Consider the following 18867-nt stretch of genomic DNA (forward strand, 5'->3'; position numbering starts at 1 on the left):
TAACGTACTGGAATCCCAGTTAGTGGGAAAAACAAAACTGAAGCAGAAGAATAGATGCCTCACATAATGTTCATTCAGGAAAAAAAAATGATTTAAAAACCTTCTGAAAAACCAGTGATGGAGTACCCACAACTTCTGAAGGCAAGCTGTTCAGATTAATTGTTCTAACTGTCAGGAAATGGTGGCAGTAGGAACAACCATACTGTTATCCCAAAGTTGGAGTTGAGGGCTGGGATAAAATTCCTAGCTTCTGGTTTTGATATGCATAGTTTACCATCAGCTGGTAAACTATGTGTATATACAGGTATATACAAAAACATATTTTGTAATTGTGTCTCTATCTCTGTGTGTATATATATACATGTGTACACATACACATACACATACATACACACAGTACATGCACACTTTCAGAGGAAAAAGGAAATCTCCAGGATTGGTTGTAGCTGGAGTTCACTTTACTGAAAACACAGGGAAGAACACACTGCACAGGAGTTTTGAATGATGATCATGCATATATATGGCACATATTTTTCCTTTGGGAGATCATCTTAAAAACAAGTTCCATATGGGTACATGCAGTAGGTGATATTGGTGGCAGTTAACTGAGACCAATTTCAGAACATTACCCATGAAAGAGACATAAATTGATCAAGATCATATATTTGGTTTCTTTTACTGAGATTCCTGTGCATTGTATCTGAAGGCCATATGCTCTAAAATGGTGCTCGGGGGGATTATTACTTTTTAGCTCCAGAGTTAACTGGCTGGGAATGGTTAATTGTGAGTTTTCACTTTGCAAATTAGTAAATTATTAGGGGTATTTAGAATAAGGAATGTGATAATAAAAGTGAGCAGAAAAAGTAAGAAAGGTAGAAAATAAGGGTGATGGTTTGACAAAAGATATGGCAAAAGATTTAATCCCACTGGGTTAAATACGGGAGAAATTCAGTGTGGATCTGAAAAAATAAAAATAAATGTGATAGCAATACTCAAGTGCAGGCGTGCCTATTTATTGCGAAGATTTTGCTAGTTTATGGGTTCACATATGCGCAAATATTTGTTCCCATTGATCTACTCTTTTATAAAGGCTTACCTTTGGATCCCTTAGAACATAATTTAATAAGCATTCTGCAGGATCAAACCATAAGCCTGTCTAGTTCAGCATCTTATTTCCCACAGGGGCTAACTAGAGGACTCTAAGAAGTGCATAAGTAAAATATCCTGGGTCACTTTTATCATTCTACAATAATATTCAGAAGTATATTTGGACATGGAAAATTTTCATTTCATGTAGCTAACAACCATTTATAAACAATTAACGTCTTGTGGCAAGATGGGCAGCATAATATTTAATAATAATAACTATTACTGCTCTCTAAATCTGTATTAGTTAGAGGCAATGATATTTTGCAACAGCAAACACAGATTAATTCTATTTTGCACAGAATCTACCAATCAACACAAGCTTTTTCTGGCTCATTGCTTTCTAGATATACTAAAATAACTATTGCCAAGAATTCCCCAGGCAATATTTAGATGACAATAGGTAAAGGACACTGGGTTATCAGATATATCAAGCCAGTTCCTGTTCTACACTACAGCAGTATATTTTAGGTTTTCAAGGCATTGGGTATCTGTGGCCCCCAGAAACCTTCAAAAGTTATTAACAAATCCCAGTGTTTAATGTGACAGAAAGGCAATTAATAAATGAAGGACTAGAGACTAATATTATATTTAATTCTAATAGCATAATATATATTTATCATACTTTTATTTAATTCTTGAAGTCAATGTATTTTGGAATGCAACCATGTAAATGTTCACTGAGAAACTGGTGCATCCTAATATTTAAAAAGAAAATATTAGAAGTCAATTCAGACCATACTAACAACCATGCATTTGAATTTTTTAAAGAGATTTTTAAGCAGAAAAAATAAAAAAAAAAAGATCTAGTTGGCAAGCTGATAGAGACCATAAAGTGAGATTAATTAAGGCACCATTCAGGCAGACCTCTCTCCATGAGTTTGCCGGATTTGAACACAAAAGAAAAGAGACATTTTCTGATCAGAGGCTTTCCTAACCTTTCCATTATTAAAAGATGGTATTTCGGTCTCCAGGGTATCTAGTTAGCAACTGATGATTGCAGACTATATCTGCACTCTTCCCCCCACCTGGTAGGCAGTCTGCAGCTTCACTGTTGCCTGCAATAATTGGATGACCTTTATTTCCAGAGCAGGATTAAGCAGAGCCGCAGGATCATTTATTAAAAACACAACAGCACACTGATTTCAGAAGTCTAATTTGAAAGAAAAAAAAAAGCCAAGTTGTAAGATGCCTCTACTTCAACACTAGCTTTCACTGTTTAGGAAATCTTCTAGCCCCTCAGCATATGCCCCAGAATAATATAGATATTCCCAAGGCCTACTTAAAACTAGAAAATCTAGGATCTGAATCTAGATCCTTCAATGTTCAAAACATTTGCTTTATTAATAATAAATTGATGTTCATGGCACATTAAGCTGACCCTGAGATACTATGTATACATCTGCTTTCTCTTTTGTATATCTTTTTAACACACAAAAGCATCAAGGTGCTCCTATGATGCCTCACTGTGACAAGGGGTGTGTTTGTGGGAGAAACATGCAAATAATGCTAAGACTAAAACTCAAGAGTACCTATTCCCAGCAGTGTCACTCAAAGCCTGAAGGTCACCCCAGTTGCTCAGCTAAAGCAAGCCGACACCTACATTAGGCAGCAGCAATATTGGAAAACTGTGGAGGAGGAGGATCATTTAAGTACTATAACAAGGCGTCATTTTATGCCATGCTAAGAAAAGCAATGATAAACCACTTCTATATGCTATCAACAAAACCACAAAGGCAGACAATATAAAGTTATTGACAATATTTAATATCAGATGGTGGGGCCCCTTAGGTCAGATTGCAGTCAATATACTACTGAGGGAGAACTAAGGATTTTTCAGAATGTTAATAGTGTTTATGAAGTGGCTACATTAAAGCTTTTGGAATGTCTAGTTGCTGGTGCTGTCATGAAGGGGGAAAATGCAAAGCTTCATAAACAGAATTACAATGCAAGAAGCACAAATGTTTCTAGGCCTCAGAAACAGAATGATAGAAACTGAAAAAAGAGAAGTCAGTCTTGCCAAGAAAGACAAGATCTCGGGAAGAAGAATGTCAAACTACTCTTAAGAAGGATTGTTACAACCATATCTCTCAATATTGAAGATGGAAGCATATGCAGAAAAAGCCAATAAAGTAAATTATTTCAGGATAAATGAGAAAGTAAAAAACTATTGAAAAGAAGTCATAATGTACTTTATTGATTGACATCTATTACATCAAGCTATAGAATAAAAATGGAAAACTTACAACTACTCAAAATCTTCATACAAAATCTAAATGAAACAAAGCCATAGTCCATGGCAAAGCAGTCTCCAGGTCAGGAAATAATTAAGTTATATACTCTTTCCTTATTTATTCAGGTATATGCTTAATATTTGTTGAAAGAGCCTGGATTATAAGAACATGAGCGTGATTTTGAAATTGGAGGAAGAAATCTCAGTAGCCTATACTATGCTGATGATACTACTCTAATAAATACAAAGGATCTGAAATGAAATGAAATTTTAAAAATTATGGGGCACTGAAAAAAAGGGACTTTAAATTTAAAAAAGACCAAACTAATACAATAAGCACAGCAACCAACCTTAAAATTGACAGCAAAGACATTATGGAGGCAAATAGTCTCTGTTTTATAGAGCTGATTATCAATAGTTAAGGAACAGCAATAAGAAATACACCATAGAGTAGCACTTGGTGAATAGCAATAAAGGAAGGCTTGAAAAAGATTTTAAGAGGTCATGACAAAGACCAAAATTGTACAGGCAATAGTTTTTCCTGTGACCCTCTCTGGATGTAAAAGTTGGACTTCAAAGAAGCAGAACAAAGAGTATTGACAGTTTTGAATGTTTGTGTTGGAAAAGACTCCTGAGAATGTCATGGATAGTTAGGATAACAAATAGATCACAGAACAAATCAATCCGGATTTTTCACTTGGATCACAAAATTATCAGGTTCAAATTATCCTATTTTGAACATACTATGCAATGATTAATACTTTATTTGTATTATGCTCTCTGAGCATGTATATCAAGGCTACAATCCCTTGCATTATTGACCAACAAACTATCTGTTATTGAGACACTAATAAACAGACCATACAAAAAAAGCTGACTCATTCTTTGCTTACCAAAGTGACTACAGGGTATCCACATGGAAGTGGCCTTGCGGCTGGAAAGAATCTGCTCTACATTCCAGTGAAGCCTCTTCCAATTAGTAAACTCCAGAAGAAAGTTCAGAGCATCACTGCTTACAGAGAAAATCCTAGAAGTGAACAAAAATAAATTACTATAAGAGCCAGTATATCATACTGAATGGTGTCAACTTCTGGTAAAAGGCTTCAAGAGTTCAAATTCCTAATAAGCCATGAAATCAACTGAGAGATTGAGGTCAATTATTGTCTTTCAGATAAACATATAATATTTAAAGTTTACAAAAGAAATATAAAGCTGAATAGTAGTAATTTTTAGAGGATACTAAGTGATGTACTCCTAAAATGCACTTTATTTAATTGGGAAATATGCTATATCAAATATATCTTAATAGAATTCATATGAGCCAGTACTAGTACTCTGATCAGTAGAATAAAATTAATCTAATGCTGTTCTCCTATAATCCAAATATCTCGGTAACAAGATCTTCACTATAGAATGCTTACATTCTGGTTATTAATACATAACAAACACACATACACACTCCACTTACAGATGTAGTAAATTATTCAAAAATCATACTGCCAACTGGAAATCCTAGCTTTGTTCAACTACTGTAATCAATCAGTTTCATTCTCTCACATATGCAGTGAAGAGTATCCACAAAGAATCAAAGCAGTTAAGAGAATCATACCCAGGCTGTGTTTCTTGTGACCTTTGATGATATTTGGCTTCAGAACACAAGGCTCTTTTTATTAGTTTAAAATGGCTGTAAATCTAATATATTCTGCAACAAGATGACATCTGCCCTTTGAAAGCAAAGAGAAGATATTTGGTCCTTTCTACGTGGGAAGGAGTGTGCATATGTTTCATTTTTTTGTATTTGTTCAAAGCTTTAGAAAAGCAGCATAACACAATTTTCCCTGTCACTTGAAAAAATCAGATCACCTGCTTTCACTGAGGAATCAACCCAGTTTGAAATTCACAAAGAACACAGAACTGTGAAGGACCAGCACAATGGTCTTTCCGTGAACATTTTCCACTGATAATTCACCTCCAACCTCATTGTCTTCCAATAATATACTTTTGTTCCAAACTTCCTCCTATTCTAAGATCTCGGCTATAGATGTAATATTAGGGAGTTGAGGAGCAAGATCATAGGCTTCTTCCCTAAAGCCCCTGACAACTTTTCACTACTCCCATTAGAACATTTAATCATGATGCAGCTTAACATAATAATCATGGCTAAATGCTAACTCGAGTTTGTTGTTCATGAGGCCTAAAGTCAGAAATAATTTTCCTTAATGTCATAATTATCATTAAAATTCAACAAATGCTATTTGCCCTAACTCACATATTTTCTCTGTAGTACAAATTCTCTTTTTTCAGCTGTAGTGTTGTGTTACATCAGCACTCATATTAATGCAAAAGGTGATTATCAGAGCTTGACACTGAAAGCTGAAACTGGTTCACAGAATTAACTTCTCTATCAACCTGTGCATATAATAATCTTGCTGCGTTACCATATATAAAATCAATCTTCTGTAAGTCATCTCTAATTGATAATCCAAGTCCATATAAAAAAAATTCTGATTTCATTTCAATATTAATCTTTAAAATTCTTTGCATCATCTTATGCACTTAATAATCTTTATGCATATAATAGCCTCACTGTAGTTATCATATACAAAAACAATCTTCTATGAGTGTTTTCTAACTAGACGTCCAAAAGTCCCAATAAAAAATTCTGATTTAATCTGAATATTATTAAAATTCATTGTATCATCATTTATATTTGTATCCATATATTTTTTTGCAAATTCACCCTGTATGAAAAAATGTCCCTTTGTGCTTTTTACATTTCCAACATTGATTAGAAATGCCTTTATATATCTTAGATAATTTCTCTGGTGACACATACCAGTAGTACATCATTTTATAGAATTTTTCTCTTAAATTATAACACAATGTGAATTTCAGTCCTTTTAATCACATTCTCTTCCTTTGGTCCATTTGTATATTAGAACCCAAAATCTTAATCCATTTTATTATGCACCTGTTAACAAGTTCTTTCAATTTCAAATTTCAACAAAAGTTTGTACATTTAAACAATCACATGTACATAATTCAATTTTCAACTTCTTTTATATTGTTCCATTCCAGTTAGCTTTTTAGCTACATTAAATTTCTCTTAATTGTGCATAGAAATACCAAACTAAAACCCTCTGAAGTTAATTATTCTGTTGATTTCATCTTGAGCTGTACATCTTCCTGCATTAATGTCTTGATATGATAACCAACTGTCCAATTATTTTCCAAGCCCAATTCAAGACACTCACAATGGCATATAAAGCAATATTGGATACCATAATCATATATTAAATTCAGTTATAGAGTTTGCTTCAGACAAACATATAAAAACATTTCATGCTTAAGTAGCTCAATCCTACTCTCCAAGGATTGAGCTACTTGAACAAGGCTCTGAATAATGTATTCAGAATATCACATAATAATAGATATCCACCTGAAGTGACTCCTAGACACATACACTTGTAAAACATCCTTCATGGACAAACTCAAGCTGATGAGATCTGTTGCAGAAACTTCATGCATGTATGTCCAAACATATGCAATATCCCATACATAGCAAGACTGAGGATACTATGGTACATGAGACAGAAGTGGGCAAAAGCTACTATTAGAACTTACTGATCTGCAAGAGATTATGGATTTCTGACAAACAACTTTTAATCACAGTAATAACAAAATTATACATCTCTTATTTTTTGTTATATGAATGGATAAAAGAAGTCTGGCAGTTGTCAGGAATGGATTCTAACTTTAGGAAGGACTTAGCAGTCAGCACAGTTCTGGTATCAACTCCAAATTAAGGCCTTCATAATCCTAAATAAATTTGTTTCTGTAATTTGTTTGATTGGTGAATTCCTATGGGGAGGGGTAGAAATGTCATAAATGTGAAATCCTACCTGGACTACCCACTTATACAAGCTAGCATTTCCATGCAATCATACTGAGCAACAAAAGCAATTCCTATGATATAAAAGGTATGGATGCATGCATGAACAGATTTTTGTATTTCTGCCTACAAAGAGATGTATGTAAATATATTTACATAGTGATGAACTGGACCCAGCTTGCTGAGCCAATTGATACGTTTTCTTAATTTTGTGATCTGGTTCACAGCAGAGTGTGCCTCAACACCTAGAACATTAATCAGCTGTTCTACAACTAATATCAGTAGCAATGGAGCCAGCAAATCTGTTTCTTAAAACATTTAGCAACACACCAGTATGCATATACAATCATACAGTATACTTATACGTCTATATTACCTTGCTTACCAATCATGTGAGAGAAGATTCACAGGATTAAACCCAGCTAGCAAGAGTGATGGCAGCCATTCTTTGTACTCATGTCCTGCAGTGACTGCATATTTTAAAAATTCTGCCAGGTGCTGTTGACATGGGAGCTTGCAATCCTTCCTCAAGAAATGCCGAAATAGACTGTATCTTCTATGTAGCAGACAGAGGCCTAAATCTATTTCAAGAATTTTGATTCCATATTTCAGAAGGATGAGGATTATTTCACTTCTGCAAGAAATATACAAGACATATACATGTTACACCTTGCAAGCAGCCCCATGTTGCCTTGTGGACAGATGGGCAGCAAATAAATTTAATAATAACCCCAGTGAGACACTACCTTGACATGGTTATGGGGCTTGTGTGTACTCTGAGAAAGATGAGAACTATGCCAGAGGTTCAACCATACTCAACAGAAGAATCAGACAAACAGTGTTTCCCCCTTTAAAAATATGGTGAAACGTAAATTACAGAAACCCATATTGGCTCAGTCGTAACCCGGGTTAACAAGGACCACACTAGATGTTGGGAGTCCTGAACATCTAGTGAAAAATGGGCTACAGGACTCAGAACTGTTGGCTGAACAACTGGGGCCAACAGCTTCAGAACTACTTGAAGAAAAGGTGTTTAGCCGTCACAAATATATAATGATTGAAAATAAAGAAGGCAGATATTCTTACAAATTATTACAGATGAAGTCCAACAAGAAGAGGATATTTGAAACAAATGGACCAGTTCTGGAAAGAACAACATCCAGATAAGAAACAATAGAACAGAGGCTAGCGTGGTAAAACAAGCAAAGGTAGTACCAATATTAATAGGTGCCTTAGATGCAATCCTATTACAACTGCAACACCACTTGAACACCATCAACATTGACAAATTCACCATCAAGCCAATTGCAAAAGGCTTTACTCAGAACACCTTTCATCCTGTGACAATATGTGTAACACCATAAACATCCACATCTGCCTATCCCTTGGACTCAACAGGTAAATAAAAATGCCAAATCCAGTCTGAACATCTGGATGACTGTGCAACAAATCTTCATAATAAAAAATGTTAACACAGTATTTATTCAAACAAATTTTCCAGAAATTAACCTGCAACCTACCAGTTAGTTAATTTGCTAGATAGCTGATTAATTCCTACTTTTTAAATAGCACTAGGCCAAGGGTGCTCTACACCAGTGGTTCTTAACCTGGGCGATATTGCCCCCCAGGGGGCGATTTCATTTTTCAGGGGGGTGATGGAATGAAAAGGGGCGATATGAGGGCGAAGGAACAAAAAGGGGGCAATATGGGGGCGATGGAACAAGAAGTTTTGGGGACACTTTTGAGACATTTTCGTACAGTGAATGGCTGTATATCTGTCGTACAAAAACATCAGATTGCTCGCTATTAGTGGATTGAATTGTGTTTTCAAATGTTTCTCCAGCAAGCTTCAGTACAGAACGCTGTACATATGTAAATACGCATTGCTTATCTTCATGCATGTTGTGCAGCAGCCTCTACCCATATAGTGGCGCGCCATTAGCCAGAATATGGGAGATATGGGGAAAAAACTGGAAATAAATTATTTGCATCGATATGTCCTAATGAACAATTTTAAAGAAAACAAAAAAAGTGTTTGCATAAATTGAAGAATTATTTCCCATGTTGTGATTGAGAGGTTTTGTTGGGGGAGGGGGGTGATGACAACTTCCTCATTGGCTCAAGGGGGCGATTCGTTCAAAAAGGTTAAGAACCACTGCTCTACACCATCCATGAAATTAGTTGATCTCTTTGAATACAAATGCCAATCCAGCAAAATATTTCAATGAACGATCCATAGAGGTCACCAAACATGCTCTGAGGGCTGAAGATAGTACATAGCCAGAAAATATTGGATTAGCAATATCTATTTGAACATATTCCAAAATGGCTCTCTTATTTCAAAGTAGAATATGGGCAAATTAATGTTCAATAAATGTTCCAACTAACCCTCTGTAAATTAAATGCAAAAGACATCCCTGAAGAATGCATACTAGCATCTTAATAAAGTGCATTTTAAAAATGTAAAAAAGACAAGATTAAGAATAAGAGATCACAAGAACAGCCATTTTGAGCAAAAAATGAAAAAAGAACCATTTCATTCAAGTTCATAAATTATATCAAGTGCTCATGAGACACAGCTTTCAAAAAAATTATAATAGAAAAAAATTCTTCTCAAAGGGAAAATATCCTTTAAACACTTTTTACAAGGATGTTCTGTGCCTAGAGATGACCTAGTACTGGGATTTCTGGATGCTTAGAAATAAGTCCAACTAAGTCTAGCTAGGCTTATTCCTAGATAACTCTGCAAGTGTGATTTAGTGGTTTAGAGCAAATACTCTGCTAAAAGAAAAGAAAATAGAATTGAAAATAAAGTTAATTTTACATAATCTTTGCTTTATGTTAAGAGGTTGAAGGGTCAATAATGAGTAGTAGAGAGTAAAGCAGTGATATTAAGTTTCCAAAGAGATGAACTCAATTTATTTTTCTGGATTTTTATCACTATTCTAAATCCACTTAACATTTAATGAACAAAATATGCCTAACATATAACTAACTTTTAAAATCTTTCCAAAGAGTAATTGAACAGAAATATTTAATTTAGATTATCAAATATAAGGTGTGTTATAGGTGTGTTAATAAAATAAATTCAAGATGTGGCTTTGAAATTTATCTTTACTGAAGTATTTCATAAACATGTAAATATTTTAAAACACAAGTCAATAATATACTGTTTATTTGTTTGTTTTTATTTCTTTATCCCAATATATATATGATAAGAAATAAAATGAGCACCAGGGTAATATTAAAAACTATAAAAGATTTAATTAAAAAAGCGCCAAGCTTTCGCCGTCACCTGCCGGCATCCTCAGGGCTGGTGCGCCAGGAAGTGAGAGTCTCTTTATAGGTATGTCATTGCCTGCGCGCGGCTCCTCGACCTCGTCATCGGGGCTAGTTGGTCCAATTGCCTAGGGCTGATTTGTTTTTTTCTGTTCCTTTCAATTACGTGTTTCTCCTCATCCATTTTTTTGCCTTCTTTCAACTCCGGGGTAGTTAGGTGAGGGTCTCTATTACTTCGATGCTTCCTATATTGTGGCTCTTCCTTGGGGTTGGATGGTAATGTGTGTTTCATGCTCTTTTCACAATTATCCCTTATCCAATTGTCCTTTTGGTGATTTTCCCGTTTGATTTTATTGTTTTTACTTTTTACATTGCTCTCATCTGGGTGGACCTGTGAGTTGTTCCGAGTTAAATATGATCTGGTAACAGTCCGGGGTCGGGTAATAGGTTGTTTTGTTGTAGGGGGGGGGCAGTTTCTTGGTTGTCATTATATCCAGCTGTTTTGCGCGCGTCCTACTGCGGGTAATTGGTCCGGGGGGGTCGTTGGTGAGATCGCGTTCATCCTGGTGACCGCAATGCTTCTTCTCCGCTTCCCTTTTCTTCTTTACGCTGTTAATGTCTATATGTACGTCAGGGAGGGCTTCGGGATTCACGGCTGTGGGGCACGATGGTCCGTTCGTTTGCTCCTCGTCAGTCTCGCCAATCCCGTTCTTCCCGCTGATCTCCTCCCCCTGCCTCTCCCTTCGTTTCAATTTGCTCTTTTCCCTTTCCTTTTCCCCACTGACGTTCCTTTTCCCCACTGACCGAAGCATTGCGGTCACCAGGATGAACGCGATCTCACCAACGACCCCCCCGGACCAATTATCCGCAGTAGGACGCGCGCAAAACAGCTGGATATAATGACAACCAAGAAACTGCCCCCCCCTACAACAAAACAACCTATTACCCGACCCCGGACTGTTACCAGATCATATTTAACTTGGAACAACTCACAGGTCCACCCAGATGAGAGCAATGTAAAAAGTAAAAACAATAAAATCAAACGGGAAAATCACCAAAAGGACAATTGGATAAGGGATAATTGTGAAAAGAGCATGAAACACACATTACCATCCAACCCCAAGGAAGAGCCACAATATAGGAAGCATCGAAGTAATAGAGACCCTCACCTAACTACCCCGGAGTTGAAAGAAGGCAAAAAAATGGATGAGGAGAAACACGTAATTGAAAGGAACAGAAAAAAACAAATCAGCCCTAGGCAATTGGACCAACTAGCCCCGATGACGAGGTCGAGGAGCCGCGCGCAGGCAATGACATACCTATAAAGAGACTCTCACTTCCTGGCGCACCAGCCCTGAGGATGCCGGCAGGTGACGGCGAAAGCTTGGCGCTTTTTTAATTAAATCTTTTATAGTTTTTAATATTACCCTGGTGCTCAATTTATTTCTTATCATGAATACTCCCAGGGTTCATGTTTTTAAACTTCTCAAGCATATATATATATATATATATATATATATATATATATATATATATATATATATATATATATATATATATATATATGCTTAAGGAAGTGAACATACCTAATATTCCTTCTTCCTCCTATTTTCCCCACAACAGCAACCTAGTGAGGGAGTTGGGCTAAGAGAGAGTGACTACCCCAAGGTCACCCAGCTGGTTTTCATGGTTAAGGCGGTACTAGAACTCATGGTCTCCCAGTTTCTAGCCTGATGCCTTAACCACTAAACCATAACAGCTCTCTTGTGTATGAATTCATCTAACTGGCAGTTGATGCCAGAGTTTTTTACTCTGATTCTCCTCAATAGCTTGTGGAAGTATAATAAGCAATGCATTGTTTTTTATAAAATAACAAATCTCTCAACTCTGTGGCCCTAATTCACTACCTTTTCATTTAGATAAAAAGCAGTTCAGAATTTGTCAACAAGTTTTCCATATTATGTGAGTCTTCCACAAGGTTACAATAATATTGTAATCTGATATGGAGAATAAGATTCCTTAGCTTAATACCAGTTCCATAAAAAGAATCAATTAACAGCAGAGAATGTTCCCCAAAACTATTTCCTGTATTGACTGATTTATCCTGAAATGTGAAGCTGCATGTTCTAAGGCAGAGATTCTTAAAGTGAGGTCTGGGAACCTCCAGGGGTCCCTGAGACCTTTACGGATGTCACAATGTCAAATAAATATTTTAACATTTCTCAGTTTTGATTTCTAATACAATAAATATTGCAAGATATAACCCACATAAAAAAGCTCTTTGGAATCCTCACTCATTTTTAAGAATATAAAGAGGTCCTGAGGCCAATATGTTTGTGTAGAACTGTTCTAAGCCCTTTCCAAGCAACTAGTTTAACAAGCATACTAAAGTTGAAATATTATCTGAAAGTAGAAAATTTTAAAAACCTTTAATACAAACCAGTTACTGCTCCCATAATATTTTCACCTTATTTGCTAGGTTGTTTATTTTTAAAATTTCTTGGCCACCATCTTACTGCAAGTTTATAGTTCCCATAACATCCTTGTCCCTTAATAACTGCAAACAACATACATACCCTTTTTGAAAGGCAAGAGACATTGGTGATCTGCAGCCAAAAATGGGACAAGACTGAGCATCTGGACTGTAACCTTCCTTAAGCAAGAGTTCCAAGCAATTCTCCTGACCACTGTAGATTGCAGAGTAGACAGGACTCACTTTGCCTTCAGCACTACCACAAACCTGGTCAGTAACCGGTATCAGCATGCGCAATATACTGCAAAAATGTAAAATGGATGTTACTGTGCAAGCACAAAAATCTTTATTATGTATCTTACAGATGAAAACATCTTAAAACAAAACCATTATTTGCTGCCTTTTAATGTGTTCTGTATCTAATTGAAATCTCAGCAAATGGTAAGAGAACCAGCTGATCTCATCTGGATTCTAAAACTAAGTTGGGTTCAGCCTAATGGAGGAAGACCTTTAAAAAAGTACCAGGGCTGCAGACAAGATAGATATATTGGTTTTAAAAAATCCTAGAAAAGTCAGTGGCAAATAATCTCAGTTTTGCTGCCAAAAAAATGCATAATTTCATTCATGCTGTTATTAGCTGTTGGGCTTGATTCAAGGGCTTCCATAGTGGATAACAGAGCCCATGTGGTAAAAAGTTGAAGGTCCTAAAACCTTCTCTTTCAGAAATCCTCTGGGTCCTTGTATAATTCTAATATGTGAGGGAAATAGGACTCTCAAACCAGTGTTACCTTTTTAGCAATTAACAGATTAAAAAAACCAAAATAACTGCAGTAACGCAACCTCATGGCCATTTAACGTGTAGTCATGTAGCTGGATTATCCACCCTTCCTCTCCTCCTTGGATGATAGACCAATCTCCCCAGAAAAAAACTTAACCAAATTTTATTTTTAAAAAAGAAAAGATAAAATGTATTCCTATTTAATTTTTTAAAACTCCAAATGGTTAATATAAAAGATAAACGACAGATTGCAATAAAATAGCTGACTAAAAGGAAAAATAATGCAATAATGCAATATTCTAGATAGGCAAGCTGCTATTTCTCATTCTGAGTGAAAAAAAGAAAACTGGTTAGGTATTTCAAATTAATATTAAAGATCACATAAACACTTCAAAGAAGATTTGGAACCTCCATATGCAACCTGATAGATTGAAGACTGAGGTTACATGCTCAATTCGTCAGAGAAATAACATTAGACTTTAGCACCATGAAGGAATATAAATCAAAAGCCATTAAAATGTTAAACAAATCACCTGTTTAAACAGATGTTTCCAGTTCTTCAGCTACCTAGATTGAAATATTAATTCCTGGTTTTCCCAGTCTCAGTTCAAATTTTGGAATTTTGCACCTAGATTCAAAAAGGCGCAAAACTTTTCTTTTTCCAGCAGAGGGAGAAGCTGAGATAGTCATACTCTATAAATGATGCCTCTTTACCTTTTTAAAATTTAAACAGCACTTAGGTTTTTGGAACAAGCTTTTATAGTAAAGAAATCTGATTTTTTTAAAGCTACAGAATGTATTAAATCTAACATTTAATACATTCTGACAGAGATTTATTTTATTTGTAAATCTATTTTCTCTTTCTTGATAGCCCTCTTTTAATCTACCCAATTTCTGTAGCTTGGTGTGTTCATTCAAACAGCATTCCAGACACATGCAGTCAAAAGTCTGATATGAAGCCAGAACTATTTACAGAAAGCTGTAAGTAGAAGAATTTAAATTCCCTTCATCCCCAAAACACATTTCCTTCACTACCCTGGGATATAGAGGTAATCCATACCTAGCCTGGAAAAAAGAAAATCTTCTTTTGGAGACTGCCTATTATGCATTAAATAAATAGTCTGCTAGGAGGAACCCAATAAAATTACCTCATAGGTTACAATGAAGCTGGGATAGATATTTTAAATTATAAGGAAAGGGAGGCTGTCCTATTAAGAAATTGCTTATAGTGCCCCATTTTCAGGAGATGGAGGAAGCTGAGGCTAGAAAGCATTGCTTTCCAACTATTATTCTTTGGAACAGATTCACTCTAGATCTGTTTATCACATTTGACAATTTTAAGATGTGTGGACTTCAACTCCCAGAAATCCCCATGGGTGGCCAGGGAATTCTGGGAGTTGAAATCCACACATCTCAAAAGTTGCCAAGTTTGAGAAACATTGCTCCAGATGTTAGACTGGCCCCTTCAGTAATAGTTTTCCAAAAGGCTGGATGCGAGAGAGAGTATGAGATGTGATCCTTAGTCATAACTGTTTTTATTATGTTTTTCCTTTTTTATTCTTACTGTTAGCTTTGGGTTTTTTAGTTGTTTTAGAATTACGAAACAATGATTTTAAGCTGCTTATTTTTTTTATTTTTATACAAATACATTTGTATATTTTTCCTTACTGGGGTTGCTTTTATTCTACTGTACTTTTTTATTCTAAACCATGGTAGTCTGAATGTTTTTCCAAAATAGAAATTTAACACCAAATTCAACTGGTTATCCTCAACTTACAACCAGTTGCTTAGCAACCATTCAAAGTTATGGCAGACACCCCCCTCTAAAAGCTAACATGATCCCAAAGTGATGGCTGCTGCAGCACCCCCACAGTCATTTGCCACTAGGACCAGCCACAGGGATACTGCAGCACCCCCCACCTATCTCCCCCTATCCCATCCACCAGACTCCATATCTTCCACATGACTCTTGTGGTCTTTTGAAGGTCTCCAGAACTCCAGAGCTCAGGTTAGGGAAGCAAAGCAAGCTGCTTTGTTGCTGGGCTACACAGCGCGATCCCAGAAGCAGCCACTAACTTCTGAGGTGCCATAATCTACAGCAGCTTGGACAATGGCAGCTGTTCCTGGGATTGTGCTGGGCAGCCCAGCAACAAAGCAGCTTGCTTTGCTTCCCTGAGTTCCAGAGATATTTGCTACGCAAGTGTGCAATGGGTAACATGGGGTGAAGAGGAGAAGGGTTTGGGCCCAGTGGGGCAGCACTGTGAGGGCCGGAAAGCAGAGCACCAGCTGTCTTATAGGGTGGGGGAGACCTTGAGAGGCACAGGACAAGGCCTGCGTTGGGAGGCACAGGAATGCCTGAGGCACACCATGTTCTGTTTAACATCCCACACATTTGTTTAACAACCACATCAAGAAGAGCAGGGATGGATAGTCCAAAGTGAAGAAATCATATGGATGCATCACTTAATGACTGTCACAAACTCTGACTGTAATTGATAGTCTCCATTACTACCATGATTATTTAGACAGACAGACAGATTTAAAAGCTGCCCAAGTCCGGGTTACTTAGGGCATCTTACTACCAAAAAATAAGGAAAATACAAAAATTGAACTAAGAATAGCCTAAACAAATAAATGAAAAATCCATCTAACAGGGGCTTGAATCTCAATCTGTCCCAAAGTCTGAGAAAAAGCCAGGTCAATAATAACAATAATAATAATAACCTGTTATTTCTTCCCAAGGTTTTGTATAAATGATGCATTAATATTTTGAACTATTAGACTACCTCTGTGATTCCTGTAACCACATTTGAGAAACACAGAACCAGCCCTGCGTGCAGATGGTCAAAATTCTGGCAGCTCTGATTTAAAAAATGAAATGTCAGGAAATGGGAAAGAAAGTGTTTTGGTAGAAAGCTTCTGCTTCTCAGGGTTAGAAATGGACAAATAACCTAATCTGATGAAAAGCTGCTTTCTATATTCTTAAAGGCTTATACTTTTCTCTATTGCTAGATGATTATTTACAGATTTTTTCATAATTTACCGTATGTAGCTTTTCCACTTGGTTCACAAATCACAAATCCAACCCGCAGCCCATGTGCTGCATGAGACTCTAGACAGCTAGTAAAGCGGTCCCACAAGAAAATAAAAAAAGAAGTTTGTTATTTGTACAAAGGTAAACATGAAGGTTTCCCCATCCAGTTGTGTCCGACTCTATGGGGCAGTGCTTATCTCTGTTTCTTAGCCGAGGGAGTAAGCACTGTCCGAAAACATTTCTGGTCATGTGGCCAGCATGACTATAAGTTGAACTGCATGTAAAGCTGTTACTTTCCCACCAAAGTGGTACCTATTTATCTACTAGTACTTGTATGCTAGGTGGGCAGGAGCAGGGGCAAGCAATGGGAGCTCACCCTGTCATGCAGCACTCAGGTCTCAAATCCTGACTATCAGCTTTCCAGCTGACAAGTCAACTACTGAGCTATCGCACCCCCGTTATTTGTATACATTAACTATATTATATATTTTATATGTGTCCCAGGACAATGTGGCCCAGGCAAGCTAAAAGGTTGGACATCCATGCCCTAAAGCAGGGTTCTCCAATCTTTTTGGGCTGATGGCCCAGAGGAAGAAAGAGGGCAGGCACCTTACGCGCTCATGCGCAAACATGAATGTGGCTATATGTGAGCGTGCATGTACAAACAGGCTGCGAGCATGCACACCAAGCAAACGGGGCTGTGAGCATGCGCACAAGGCTCTCAGTGACGGCGGTGCCTGTGTGAGGGTTGTGGCACCACTGCCGTCAGGTTCGCAGCAATGCTGTCACCGGCACAAGGATCAGACCGCAGCTTGCAGTAATGCCACCCCTGGTGTGAGGATCGTACCTCTGCCCCGTATGAGGATCATGCCACGGCCCACAGCAATGCCACCCCAGCGCAAGGCTCGCACCACTGCCCTGCACAAGGATCACACCGTGGCCGGCAGAGATGCTGCCCTGGTGCAAGTCTCATGCCACCGCTCCCGTGCAAGGATCACGTTGCAGCCTACCTGCCGCTAGCAGTGCTGCCGCCCCCGTGCAAGGTTCATGGCAATGCTGCCACCGGCGCGATATTAGCAGCGCTGATGCCACCCGCATAACACTCGCGGCAACGGTGGCACAAGGGGGAGTGAGCACATGCGCGTGCACTGCCCAGCTACTCATGCTCGGCAGCCAAGAGGCTGTGGCCCACTATTGGGCCACAGCCCATAAGTTGGCGACCTCTGCCCTAAAGGAAGAAGGGAAGTTCCATTCATATAACAGTTTCTTTTCGTTTATCCTGCTTTTCTTCCTATTCTGTGTCAATGCCTCACAATGAATTGCTGGATTGTTCTTTTGGTTCTGATTAAAAGCACGAGATTTAGGGCTTAAATTTTTCAATCCAAACATTGCTATTTTCTAGAATTTTCAAGGACAAATTGGGTCATTCAAGACTATCATAATGCCAATTCATTCTAGAGAAATATCAACCTTTTTTTTTATTTTTATCCCACATAAATATATAAAAAACAATGAAGAAAGTGAAAGATCTTAGAAAAACAGTCAAAATCTGAGCAGATACAAAACTGATTCATCAAGTGTTAAAAATCTGAAAGATTAAATAATTTCTAATATTGCTTAGAAAATATAGTCATAAATAGGAATGTCTTATTTCCATTATTCAAAATGTCTTATATTAATTTTATTTCATAATTTATGCTCTTTCTTCCTTTCTGGAGCTCAAGGCTTAACAGAAACTAGGAGCATTTTTTTCATATCACCTACCTGATGTGTCCCATTTGTGCTGCTGCATGGATAGCTAGCTGCCATTCTTCTTCATTGCAGTATAGGTTTGGATTGGCTCCTTCGGCTAGTAACAGCTCCACACATTTGTCATTGCCTTCCTGGGCTGCAATGAAGAGGGGTGTGGCTTGATCTTTAGCTTGGCAATTGATGTTTGCTCCTGATGAGGAAATTTTAATAAATTGACAAGGGAATTTCAATAAATTGATAAAGACTGACCAATGCAAATGCTCTTCCCTTTCAATGGCCC

General features: G+C 37.2%; 1 protein-coding gene across 9 annotated transcripts in view; it reads right to left on the reverse strand.

The window, feature by feature from the left end:
• The window catches only part of ASB3 (ankyrin repeat and SOCS box containing 3), a 79555-nt gene that overhangs the window by 7230 nt on the left and 53458 nt on the right, over positions 1–18867 (reverse strand). For 6 of the 9 annotated variants that reach the window (XM_039344315.1, XM_039344320.1, XM_039344314.1 and 3 more), the window contains 4 exons: positions 18600–18777; positions 13127–13324; positions 7657–7905; positions 4273–4406 (listed from right to left, as the gene is read on the reverse strand). In XM_039344315.1, the coding sequence (XP_039200249.1) occupies positions 4273–4406; positions 7657–7905; positions 13127–13324; positions 18600–18777 (759 nt within the window). Of the gene's footprint in view, positions 1–2084; positions 2300–4272; positions 4407–4988; positions 5104–7656; positions 7906–13126; positions 13325–18599; positions 18778–18867 lie in introns of those variants that run through there. The other 3 variants (XR_005556831.1, XR_005556832.1, XR_005556833.1) reach the window with 3 other exon arrangements.

The sequence above is a fragment of the Crotalus tigris genome, unplaced genomic scaffold, assembly GCF_016545835.1.
Source record: "Crotalus tigris isolate CLP2741 ecotype Arizona unplaced genomic scaffold, ASM1654583v1 scf7180000017903.3850313, whole genome shotgun sequence".
Classification (NCBI taxonomy): domain Eukaryota; kingdom Metazoa; phylum Chordata; class Lepidosauria; order Squamata; family Viperidae; genus Crotalus; species Crotalus tigris.